The following is an 11,342-nucleotide window of genomic DNA, read 5'->3' as shown; positions in this document are numbered from 1 at the left end:
ACCACTGGGTTTCACATGCATCATTGATCAAGCCCCAACAATGCTTTTTTTTTTTAAATTTACTTAATTAAAAAAATTTTGTACTTTTATTATTTATTTACTTACTGAAAGTTTTTATTATTTACTTTTATTTTTATTTACTTAAGGTTTTTATTTTTATTTTTATTTATTTTTATTATTTATTTTTTAGTTACTTAAGGTTTCTATTTCTATTTCTATTTCTATTTTTTATTTTATTATTATTTATTATTTATTTTATTTACTTAAGGTTTAAAATTTTTTTTTATTATTTATTTTAATTATTTATTTACTTAAGGTTTTCAAAGCATGTTCCATATATTAGCTAATTTAATCCTCACAACAAATCCCTAAGGGTAGATTCTATTATTATTCCCATTTTATATATATGAAGAAATTGAGAGAGACCTTTAAGGGACTTGTTCAGGATCAGGAAACTAGTAAGTTTCTGAGGCAGGATTTGAACTTAGGACTTCTGTACTCCAAGTCCTGCACCACCTACCTGCCAATAAATGCAGATGAAGAGTTTGATTTTTCTTGTAAGTGACAAAGCTTAAGTGGGATGGCAGGTGGAGTCATTTGCACCAGTCCTCTGGTCAAACCAATATTTCTTGAAGCTGTACCATGATAAATTCCTTGCACTGGTCAAATTTACCCTTTAATAGGAAAGTGAAGACGAGCTACAAATGACCAAACTTCTGTTGAATTGAAACAAATTCTGAGTCAGGACAGACTTTGATGAGAGCAGAAGAGAGGGACAGCCAAAGAGCTCTCCAGGGTCAAAGGGTGGGAAAGAAACAACACTGGTAGAGCCAACACTGCTCTGGCCCTTCAGAGTTTGCCAAGTGTTTTCTACACATCTCTGGAGAATCACAACAGTCATGTCAGGTGGATTCTATAGGAACTGTGCCCATCTCACAGGCAGAAAAACTGAAGGTTAGAGAGCTTCAGTACCTGGGAAAGTGCCCCCCCCCCCCACACACACAGACACACACACAGACACACACACAGACACACAGACACACAGTAAACTCTTACTAAATGCTTATTGATTGGTTCATTGACTCAGCCAAGGATGTATGGCTAGTAAATATCAGAGCTGGTATTCAAATCCCAACTCCCACCATTCTCGCTTTTTAAACAAATTTATTCTCTCCCCTCCCTCTGCAATACCACCATTTTCTTGCACCAGGCTTTCTAGTTGGGAAAATAAAGTGAGACTTTGTTGAAGATGATGGTATTTGAGCTGGGCACAATGCCATCAGGTGGAGGTGGGGTTGGGGAGGGCATTCTAGGCTTAAGGAAGGAGATGAACAAAGGTACAGAACTGAGCATTTGGGTTGTAGTTGGGGAAGTGGGAGTCCTCCAGTGTGGAAGGGGCCAGTTTTTGTCTTGAAATAAATGTCCACTCCCCTGTGCTCATTGCCAGCGTTCTGCATATCCAAGTGTATCTTGGGACGTGGCTCTCAGAATTCTTGGCCATCATGTTATCTTGGAGGCTGGTCGCTTCAGAGATCTCAAAGTTGCCCTTGGAATCATCATTTGGATTTGGTTGGTAGGCTCAGGGTCCAACAAGAAGCCATGTGTGGAGTCAGATCTGACATGGACACGGAGGCTGCATCTGAGTCTCAGACCATTATTTTGAAGATTTTTGTTCCCTTCATGCTTTATCCTCACTCCAGGGTGTAACCCCAGCTTCAAGTGCATCAGGAGGGGCAAATGGCAGGTCAAGGCTTCCTCTAGAGCAGGGGTTCCCAAACGTTTTTGGCCTCCTGCCCCCTTTCCAGAAAAATATTACTTAGCCCCCTGGAAATTAGTTTTTAAAAATTTTTAATAGCAATTAATAGGAAAGATAAATGCACCTATGGCCATCACTGCCTCCTGGATGGCTGCAGCACCCACCAGGGGGCGGTGGCGCCCACTTTGGGAATCACTGCTTTAAAGAGTCTTAGAGTAGGGGCTGACCAGACACTTGAAGCTAGGCTGGCTCTTTGAATCACCATTTCCCTTTAGCAATCATCTCTTTAATGATTCATTCTAGAGTTTTCCTAGGAACGGAAGTCAAAGTATATGATCTATAGTTTGCAAACTGTTTTTTCCCCTCTTCTGGAAATTGGGATCCCATTGGCCCTCTTCCAATCTCCCATTTTCCCCCCATTTTTCTTGATCCTTTGTGTATCACTGATAATGGCCCATGAGTCATATCTGCTGTTTCTTCCAGAACCCAAGAATGTAGTTTATCTATCAAGGGCTCCCTATTTACTTGAATAGCAACTCCTGATTAGTCATTTTCATTCTCTTCTTCCCAGTATAAAGGTGATTCTCCCTTGCAGAGAAAACAGAAGTTCAATAAGAATTCAACCATTTATCTCCACTTTTATCAGGAATCATCAACTCATCTACCTCAAGCAGAAGTCCTCTCTTTTCTGCGGCTCTGCTTTTTCTCCCAATATGCCCCCAAAATGCTACCATTCTTTTGTGGTCCTTAGTTTCCCTTCCAATCCTTTTTAAAATAAGACAACATCAAAAAAAAAAAAGTATTTCAATATAAGGATAATTTGTTAAAAAATAAATATGCTATAAGAAATAGCATACTTTGAAAAAATGAAAAAAAAAATAAGACAACATCACACAGTAATTCAGCCAGTTGAGGTGTTAACTAGCATTTACTAAGCATTGTTCATTGTTCATATCTCAGGCATTGTTCATTGACTAAAATAATCCCTGTATACATAAAATTTCCATTTTGAGAAAGAGAAACGTGTATATAAAAATAAAAAAAACACAAAACACAAGACGTGTACATATGTATATGTAGAAATTAGAGAGTAGTGATTAGAAAAGGCTCTACAGATGTAGAGTTTTGAAGGAAATAAAGGATTCTAAGAGGCAAAGGTAGGGGTGTGCTTTTTAGGCATGGAGTGCAGAAACTGGAAATGGAGTGTCATCTCTTTTTTTTTTAAACCCTTAACTTCTGTGTATTGGCCCCTAGGTGGAAGAGTGGTTAAGGGTGGGCAATGGGGGTCAAGTGACTAGCCCAGGGTCACCCAGCTGGGAAGTGTCTGAGGCCGGATTTGAACCTAGGACCTCCCGTCTCTAGGCCTGACTCTCACTCCACTGAGCTACCCAGCTGCCCCTGGAGTGTCATCTCTGATGAAGAGCAAGAAAGAGCTTTATATGCCTTGAGAATAACAGGTCTCGACCCTGGTTTTATCCAATAGTGCATATTAAGGACTCATCAGAAGATGATGGGTAGAGAAGTGCTCACAAGTAGAAGTCTCCTTTTGCTTCAAGTTTGGTCTATTGGCCAACAATGTTTGCATTAATGTTCACATGAGCCTAAACTGCTAGCCTCTGTTAGGCAGATTTGATGCAGCCTGGGTTAGTCTAAAGTAACCTTTCCCCATGCCCAGAAATGCCAGGCTCTAATTTTAGACTAACACTATTTATTGGTCTCTTCTTTTGGAATGACTATCTTTGCCAGAAAAATAAATATGCTACTCATGTTTGTTTGTTTGTTTTTCCATCATTTTTTCTTAGCAATATCCTTCAAACCTTTCCTGGAAAATGAATACATTTTTAGTTTAGCTGCTATTCTATTGAAAGTCCTACCTTTGGAGACCAGGAGTTCAAGAACAGCTTCAAGAACAGTCACAAGGGAATAGATTATTTGGGAAGGTGGTGCTAAGTCCAAAACCCACATAGTATCCTTTTATGATATGAAATGATTTCCGTGGCCAACTTGAGAAAAGCATTGCCCATAAGTTCTTTTTTTTTTTTTTTTTTTTTTTAACCCTCACCTCCCGTCTTGGAGTCAATACTGTGTATTGCCTCCAAGGCAGAAGAATGGTAAGAGTAGGCAATGGAGTTAAGTGACTTGCCCAGGGTCACACAGCTGGGAAGTGTCTGAGGCCAAATTTGAACCTAGAACTTCCCATCTCTAGGCCTGGCTCTCTATCCACTGAGCTACCCAGCTGCCCCCCCCCACCCCTACCCCATAAGTTCTTAATGGTAGATAATGCCTTCCTACGTAATTAACTCCCCAACCTTGTTCGTTGGCATACATTTCTGTTTAGGCAAAAACATTTCTTGAGCATATGTGAGCTCTGTTCCTTCTCTTATTGAGGAGAGGAGTAGAATAAGGATCCATGCCTCTGATTTTTTGGTGTAGGCAGTTCCCAGGAAGGAAAATTCTCTTTACCAATAGAAATGGGTACCAATTCTATGATGTCATCATTTTAGATAGTTGCCTGGGGGCCCTGGAAAAGAAAGGAGAAAATAACAATTCCTTCCACCTCTGCAGGGTAGGACTATGGATGTGGGATATTGTACATATTGTCAGACACGGTCGATGTCCTGGTTGACTTTGTCTTACTCACCATTCGTCCATCCATCCATCCATCCATCCATCCATCCATCCATCCATCCACTCACTAATTCTTTTATTCATTCATTCTACAAACTTACAATGTGCCAGCTTCTATGATGGGGCTGGAACTTAGAATATATTTTCCCAAAGGAATCATGTAACAAATCATGGGATCACAGATTGAGATCTTGAAGGGATTTTTGAAGTCATTTAGCTGGTGGCGCAAGGGAGGCCTGAAGTTAGGAAGAGTCATCTTCCTGAGGTCAAACATGGCATCAGGCACTTAGTAACTGTGTGGCTGGGCAAGTCACTTTACCTTGTTGGCCTCAGTTTCTTCATCTGTACAATGAGCTGGAGAAGGAAATGACGAGCCCCTCCAATATCATTGCCAAGAAAACCTGAATAGGATCGTGTAGAGTTGGACATGACTGAATAACGATGACGACAAAGTCCAACATCTACATTTTATAGCTAAGGAGACTGTGATTTACCCCAGGTCCCACAACAAATGTGGGGCAGAACTAGGATATAAATACAGATCTTTCAATGCCAAATTTCCACTGTATTTTGTTCTGGGGCTCAGTCTCAGAAATGCTCTATAGCTCAGGAAGTGCCTATAGCAGAGCTGCACTGCTCTCATGTATTTATATTTTTCCCCCAACACCCACATTTTACAGATAGGAAAACTGAGTCTCAGAGAGAAGTGACTAGGCTCCTGAAAGGCAGGTATTTTTTTTTTTTTTCATATTCATCTTTTTATCTCCAGTGCCTAGAATAGTGTCTGGTAGTTAACTGATTGACTTGTGTCACCACCCTCAACAGAATGTAAGCTCCTTGCAGGCAGGGATGGTTTCATGTTTGTCCTTGTATCCCCACTGCCTCGTAAAATTACTGGCCTGCAGAAGGCATTCAATAAATGTTTGTTGAGTGATTGGGGTGAGGGAGGGGCAGGGACTGCCTCGGTAGGGCAAAATGACTCATTTTTTTTCCCCTTTTAAAAATCCTATTTATGTCTAGGGCCTTTGGGTTTTAAACATACAACAACAATAATAACCTCGATTGTCATTTTTGGGCTATTTTTCAGGTTCTTTGAATATATTTTCCTCTACCAAGATGCAGTGATGTTTCAGATTGACCAAGCCACCCAGATGTGCTCCAAGATTGCCTTGACTGACCAATGGGATCCTCTGGATATCCCCCAAAACTCAACGTTTGAAGACCAGTATTACATCGGGGGCCCTCAGGACCAGATTATGATACAGGAGTGGTCAGACAGGAAGGCAGCCCGGAAATGTAAGTGGAAGTCTCTTGGGCTTTGATTCTGCTGCTTTGGAAACAGAGAGGAGAGACTGATGAGGGAGCACTCTGAGGCACTAGACCTCATTCCAATAAACCTGTCAAGGGCCTGGTGATAACTTTCCCAAGGAAGGAGATCTTAGGGAAGTTTGAAAAGTTTACCTAGCCTCCTCAGAAAGACTTTACACTAAGTTTCATACTTAGAAACCCAAAGGGCTTGACAGTCACCTCAAAGTATCATGATTTAGTCCCTTGCCTTACCATTTCTGATGCAGGTTCCAAAACCTTTGAATGAAGTCAGGTGGAACATTTAACAAGGGTCTCCTCAGTGCAAATGATTATTCTAGCCAACCAGGACAAACGGGATTTGACTTAATGTGAAATGTACACTTTTGTCTTGGGGAAAGTAAAGAGCAGATTTTGAGACTCTTAGTAATATCCATAGTAACATAATTTAAATGGGAAAGCAATTCTCATTGTCTCTGTAAGTAACCCTCTTGTAGAATTCTCCTCTCTGGGCTCAAAGGAGGGAATGCTTTATCCTGAAGAATTGGAAGGAGGGGAAGGAGAAGAATACACTGATTGGATTTCAGTTTGGGGAGGATACTTTTGAAAGGGTCATTGGTTGGACTTGGGAGAGCAGTGCCATTGACTTCCCTTCTGCTTTGAATGCTTCCAGACGAGGGTGGATGAGCTGGGTGATGACAAGATGGGAGACATGTTCAGGTACCCAGTTTTGGGACTGCAAGGCAGTCATTCCAATATGGAAGGATATTTTACATGTTCATACATGTATAACCCAGATCAAATTGGCTACTGTCTTGAAGAGGGAGAGGGAAGGAAGGGAGGAGGGGTACGCTTGGATCTTATAATTTCAGAAACCATATGTTGAAAATTGTTATTATGTGTAATTGGGAAAATAAAAATATCTTAAAAAAAAAAGAAAAAGATAAAATGAGAGGTGGTAGATCTCAAAAGTGGGCTTTGGAGAGCTCCTCATCTTCATTTTGGCGCATGCCATTGAAATATCCATAGCCACAATGAAAGCTTGAGAGTATCTAGTCATGATCTCTGGCTTTTCACTTTGATTTTCTTCTTCCTGCTTTTGGGCACTAAGAGCTTATCCACTTGGTATGGGTGAATTAAATACCTACTGTGTTCGAGGAGCACAAAGACAGAGTCCTCTTGTCTACAAGGACCTTGTATTCTCTTCTCTTTTTTTAAAATCCTCCCCTTCCATCATAGAATTGATACTGTGTATTGGTTCCAAGGCAGAAGAACAGTAAGGGCATGGCAATGTAGGTTAAATGACTTACCCAGGTAATATAGCTAGGAAGTATCTGAGCCCCCTAATTGTCCCAAGGATCTTACATTCTATTGGGGAGGTGGGAAAGGAGTATGTACACATATAAATAACTATAAACTGTGCATATTTTCACAGGCTATATATTTTGTACTCAGAAGTTTTTGTTCTTTTTTCTATGAGAATTTTGATTTCTGGTACTATCTGTATAATAATAATAATGTTGCTACTGCTGATAGCTAACATTTCTTTCTTATTTTGTGGTCTCATTTATTCTTTCAGGCTGAAGACCAACATTGTTCTTCAGTTCTTATTTATTTATTTAAATTTATTTTAAATTTATTGATTAATTATGAAAAATTTTCCATGGTTACAGGATTCATATTCTTTCCCTCCCCTCCTCCTCTCATCCCCCTCCCATAGCAATCGCATAGTTCCACTGGGTTTTGCATGTGTTATTGATCAAGACCTTTTTCCATATTATTGATATTTGCACTAGGGTGGTCGTTTAGAGTTGAGAGCTGGCATTTGTAAAGAAGGTGCTCTAAGGTTTGCAAAGCACTTTAAAAATATTTCATTTGATTCTTATAACAATTCTAGGAGGCTATTAGAATCCCCATTTCCATATTGAGGTAGTGCCAGGGCTGAGTTTTGAAGGAAATTAGAAATTCTAAGAGACCAAGGTAAGATAATTCATTCCAGGAATGAGGGAGAGTCTCTTCAAAGACATGGCAGTGGGATATGGAGCGTTGTGATTGAGGAACTTCAGAAAGGGCGGTGCCAATTCTCCTCTGGGCAACATCGCCCACCCTTTCAGTTGTCCTTCGAATGGAAGTTCAAGGGAATAATAATAGCAGGGGACTTGGCAAATACATTCATGCGACACCCATATCTTTGATATTTGAACTTCCTTCAGATTCTCTCAGACTTTGGCTGTTCATGAGGAAGAATCCCATTTTAAAAAACCAAAGTTCCAGGGGCAGCTGGGTAGCTCAGTGGATGGAGAGCCAGGCCTAGAGACGGGAGGTCCTAGGTTCAAATCTGACCTCAGACACTTCCCAGCTATGTGACCTTGGGCAAGTCACTTGACCCCCATTGCCAATCCTTACCATTCTTCTGCCTTGGAGCCAATACATAGTATTGACTCCAAGATGGAAGGTGAGGGCTTAAAAAAAACCCAAAACAAGTACAATTCCCTCCGGTGCCTTTGATCATTTGCCAGAGCACATGTCTACCTTCTTTGACTTTCTTTGCAGTTGATTTACTCTTCAATTCTAACCCTTTACCTGCACACCATAGTATAATTCCTGGAGATGTCAATACTTTTTCTGTTTTCCTGTCAATACTCTTTTGCCTATTATCCTCTCAAAGTATCGATGACATGAACTTGTGTCTATCATTTCTTCTCTCCCGCAGACGAAACATGGATCGGTGTCTATACCGTCAAAGATTGCTACCCAGTCCAAGAAACCTACATCAGGAATTACAGTGTCACATTCTCTACTCGCTTCTTTGATATCCAGCTTGGCATTCGTGACCCCTCTGTGTTTATTCCACCAAGCACTTGTGAGAGAGCCCAGACAAGGAGGATGAGTGAAGCCTGCTGACTGCGGACATGAGCTGCTCAGAGGCTGAAAAATCACAGTAACTACTGACCAGTTGAGAAAGCTACTGACATACACTGAAAGTTGATTATGGCTCTTTAGGCTATCAGAGCCTTCACGGGATAGTCAATTCTAGTGTTGCTTGTGTAAATGCCATCAGGTTAATTGTGCCAGCGCCCACTTTTTTTTTTTCCTACTTAAAACTCCAACTGTGTTCCTCCAGGTAAACTGGAATAAAAGGGGAGGGATTATGCAGGTAATTCATGATCAGCAAAAAAATCCAGCCTGGCTCACTTCAGTTAGAAGCCCCCTGCTGAATTGGCCTGAATTACCTGGATCATTCAGCTCCCTTTCATTTGTCTTTTCCCACTCAGACCTATTTTCAGGTGATGTTTGCTGGCTCTTCCTAGAAGTTTCTGGAGAATATCCTGTGAAGTAGAAAACGTGCTTAACTTTGTGCTGACCGTTCTGTTAAAATGTGCTTGATTTTTCAGGTTAAAGAGAGAGAGGGAACTGCCTCTCTTGAGTTCGCTTGGCCCATCAGACAGATTGCTAGCCTGTCTTTTGTTATGTTTGTGGTCATTGGTGGGTTTGCCCAAGAGCTCTGTTGAATAGCTAAGCGGGAACTGGAACGTGGCATATCTCAAGCATCCCATTTCATAACCATCAAAACCATTAAACACATTACATGCTCATTGTGCTTTTATATTTTCGTGTCATTCAGGAAGTCGCCGACCCATCTTTCTCCTTGGCTCCCTCCTCCCCACAATGGTTTCCCCTTCACAGAAGTTCATTCCTTCCTTCCTTCCTTCATTCATTCGTCAACCATTTATCAGCCACCTCCTCTGTGCCGGGCACTGTGCTTGGTGCCGAGGCCCCGAAAAACAAAAATGATAGAAAGCTGCTCCTCTACTGGGAGAGAAAAGGAACCTGCACCCCCAAATGTTCTGTAAAACCGAGATAGCCTGAGATCGGCCCTCCCCAAGGCTAGGCTAGGGAAGAGACTAGATGGCCTTCCACAAGCCTACACAGCGCTGAGATGATGCTTTTCCAGTATGAACAGCTCGATGGGTATATCTTGGGCAGGAATCAAAGAGGAAGGTACCACCCGGAGGATTCTTTAGTGGATCCTTCAGGGAGACGTTTCCATCCCTATTTACTGGACAGGAAAACGCTGCACTTGTGAGACACTGGCTTGCCAATTTCCTGTAAAAGAGGCCCAAGCAGTGTCCCTAAGGTGGGTCATACAGAGCATGTGCAACTATCTCCAAAGTGACCGGGAGAGAGTTGGGGGTGGAATCCCGGCCCCAATCGCCCTGGGGCGGAAGGTCTTGAAGTCTGAGATGGTGAAGAGCCCCCTAGTGGGCTGCTCAGGCGGTGGTTCTGCCTTTCTTGGTGGAGACTCTCCAGGTAGGGCCGCGATGGGCTGGGGAAGAACAGCTCCTTGTGGGCTCCAGGGTCCTGGGGACTGGCCCAGGTGGGGAAGAGGTGCCCCTGCTCTGTATAACTCCGGCTCCAGCAGATGCTGGCGCAGCCCGAGCGCTCACACCCAAAGCGACGGGCTTAGGATCCCAGACAGGCCGGCAGTTGGGCGCCTTCTCTCTGATAACTTTGCTGTCTGCTGTTTTGCCTTCCTCCAGATGGTGTGTGTCTGGCTGGCTGTCTGTGTGTCTCTCTCTTCCTGTGTATATTCCCGGCTTTCCCCCAGGGCTATCTGAGTAAACGCACATACAGGCAACCAAAGCTACCACGAAGCATTCTGGACACGACACGTACTTCTCACAAGCAGAAAAGTCCCGAGGCCGCTCTCCTTCCTTCCCAGAGGGGTCCGCGCAGCCTGTCCGCACATACACAGACTCATTCACACCGGGAGGGAAAGCGTCACTAGTGTGAGTGGACATCTAGAACTTCAGTGACCACAGCGTCCGCCTCCGCCTCATGCCAGGATTCCCACGCAGCTTCTGCTTGCTTGCTCGGGCTTCCGCCTGCTAATTCTGCCTCTGTCTCAGCTTTAGTCTCGCTTCTGCCGCTACTGCTAGAGTTGCCGCCGCCGCCGCCGCTTCTGCTATCGCCGCCGCCGCTTCTCGCTATCGCCGCCGCCGCTTCTGCTATCGCCGCCGCTTCTGCTATCGCCGCCGCTTCTCGCTATCGCCGCCGCTTCTCGCTATCGCCGCCGCTTCTCGCTATCGCCGCCGCCGCTGTCTCTACCGCCGCTGTCGCTCCTGCCGCTGCCGCTTCTGCCACTGCCGCTACCGCTGTCGCTCCTGCCTCTGCCGCCGCCACTGCCGCCGCTTGCTCCTGTGAGCTTGGATGCTTCGCGCGCATCTCTCTGCACTCACTCTCTTCTCGCTCCCAGCAATCTCTGCTCTCTTCTAATCGCCCCTCCACCTTGGCCCTGGGCCAGTACAGGAAAGTGAGTCTCTTCCCAGCCCTTTCCGGTTTCTCTTGTCCGTGACGTCGTGTCCCCAGTCCGATCATGTACAGCCCCCGCAAAGGACGTCTGGCGCATCTCCGGCGACTTGCGGAACAGTCAGTCACCCCCCCCCCCCACCTCTGTCTTACTACATTTAGCAAAAGAGACACTTAGATCACACGAGGAAACACGTGGGCGCACGTCCCCCGGCCGGGACCCGCACTCTAAGAGTCCCGACCGAACGCAGAGCTCCAACTAGGCAGCATCGTCCCTTAGAGTTACGTAGAACCAGCGCCAAGGCCCTCAGCAGCTGCAGCAGACACCGGTGGCTGCTGCTTC

General features: G+C 43.9%; 1 protein-coding gene across 1 annotated transcript in view; it reads left to right on the top strand.

The window, feature by feature from the left end:
- EPDR1 (ependymin related 1) overlaps positions 1-9,285 on the top strand; it is an 88,276-nt gene extending 78,991 nt beyond the window's left edge. Inside the window, exons 2-3 of the mRNA XM_044675433.1 lie at positions 5,472-5,680; positions 8,403-9,285. Coding sequence (XP_044531368.1) covers positions 5,472-5,680; positions 8,403-8,593 — 400 coding nt within the window. The 3' untranslated portion in view covers positions 8,594-9,285. The remainder of the gene's footprint in view (positions 1-5,471; positions 5,681-8,402) is intronic.
- The last annotated feature ends 2,057 nt before the right edge of the window (positions 9,286-11,342 follow it).

Source organism: Gracilinanus agilis, chromosome 1 (genome assembly GCF_016433145.1).
Source record: "Gracilinanus agilis isolate LMUSP501 chromosome 1, AgileGrace, whole genome shotgun sequence".
NCBI classification, from domain to species: domain Eukaryota; kingdom Metazoa; phylum Chordata; class Mammalia; order Didelphimorphia; family Didelphidae; genus Gracilinanus; species Gracilinanus agilis.
Note: the sequence above shows the minus strand (reverse complement) of the source record. Positions and strands in the feature narration are given on the sequence as shown.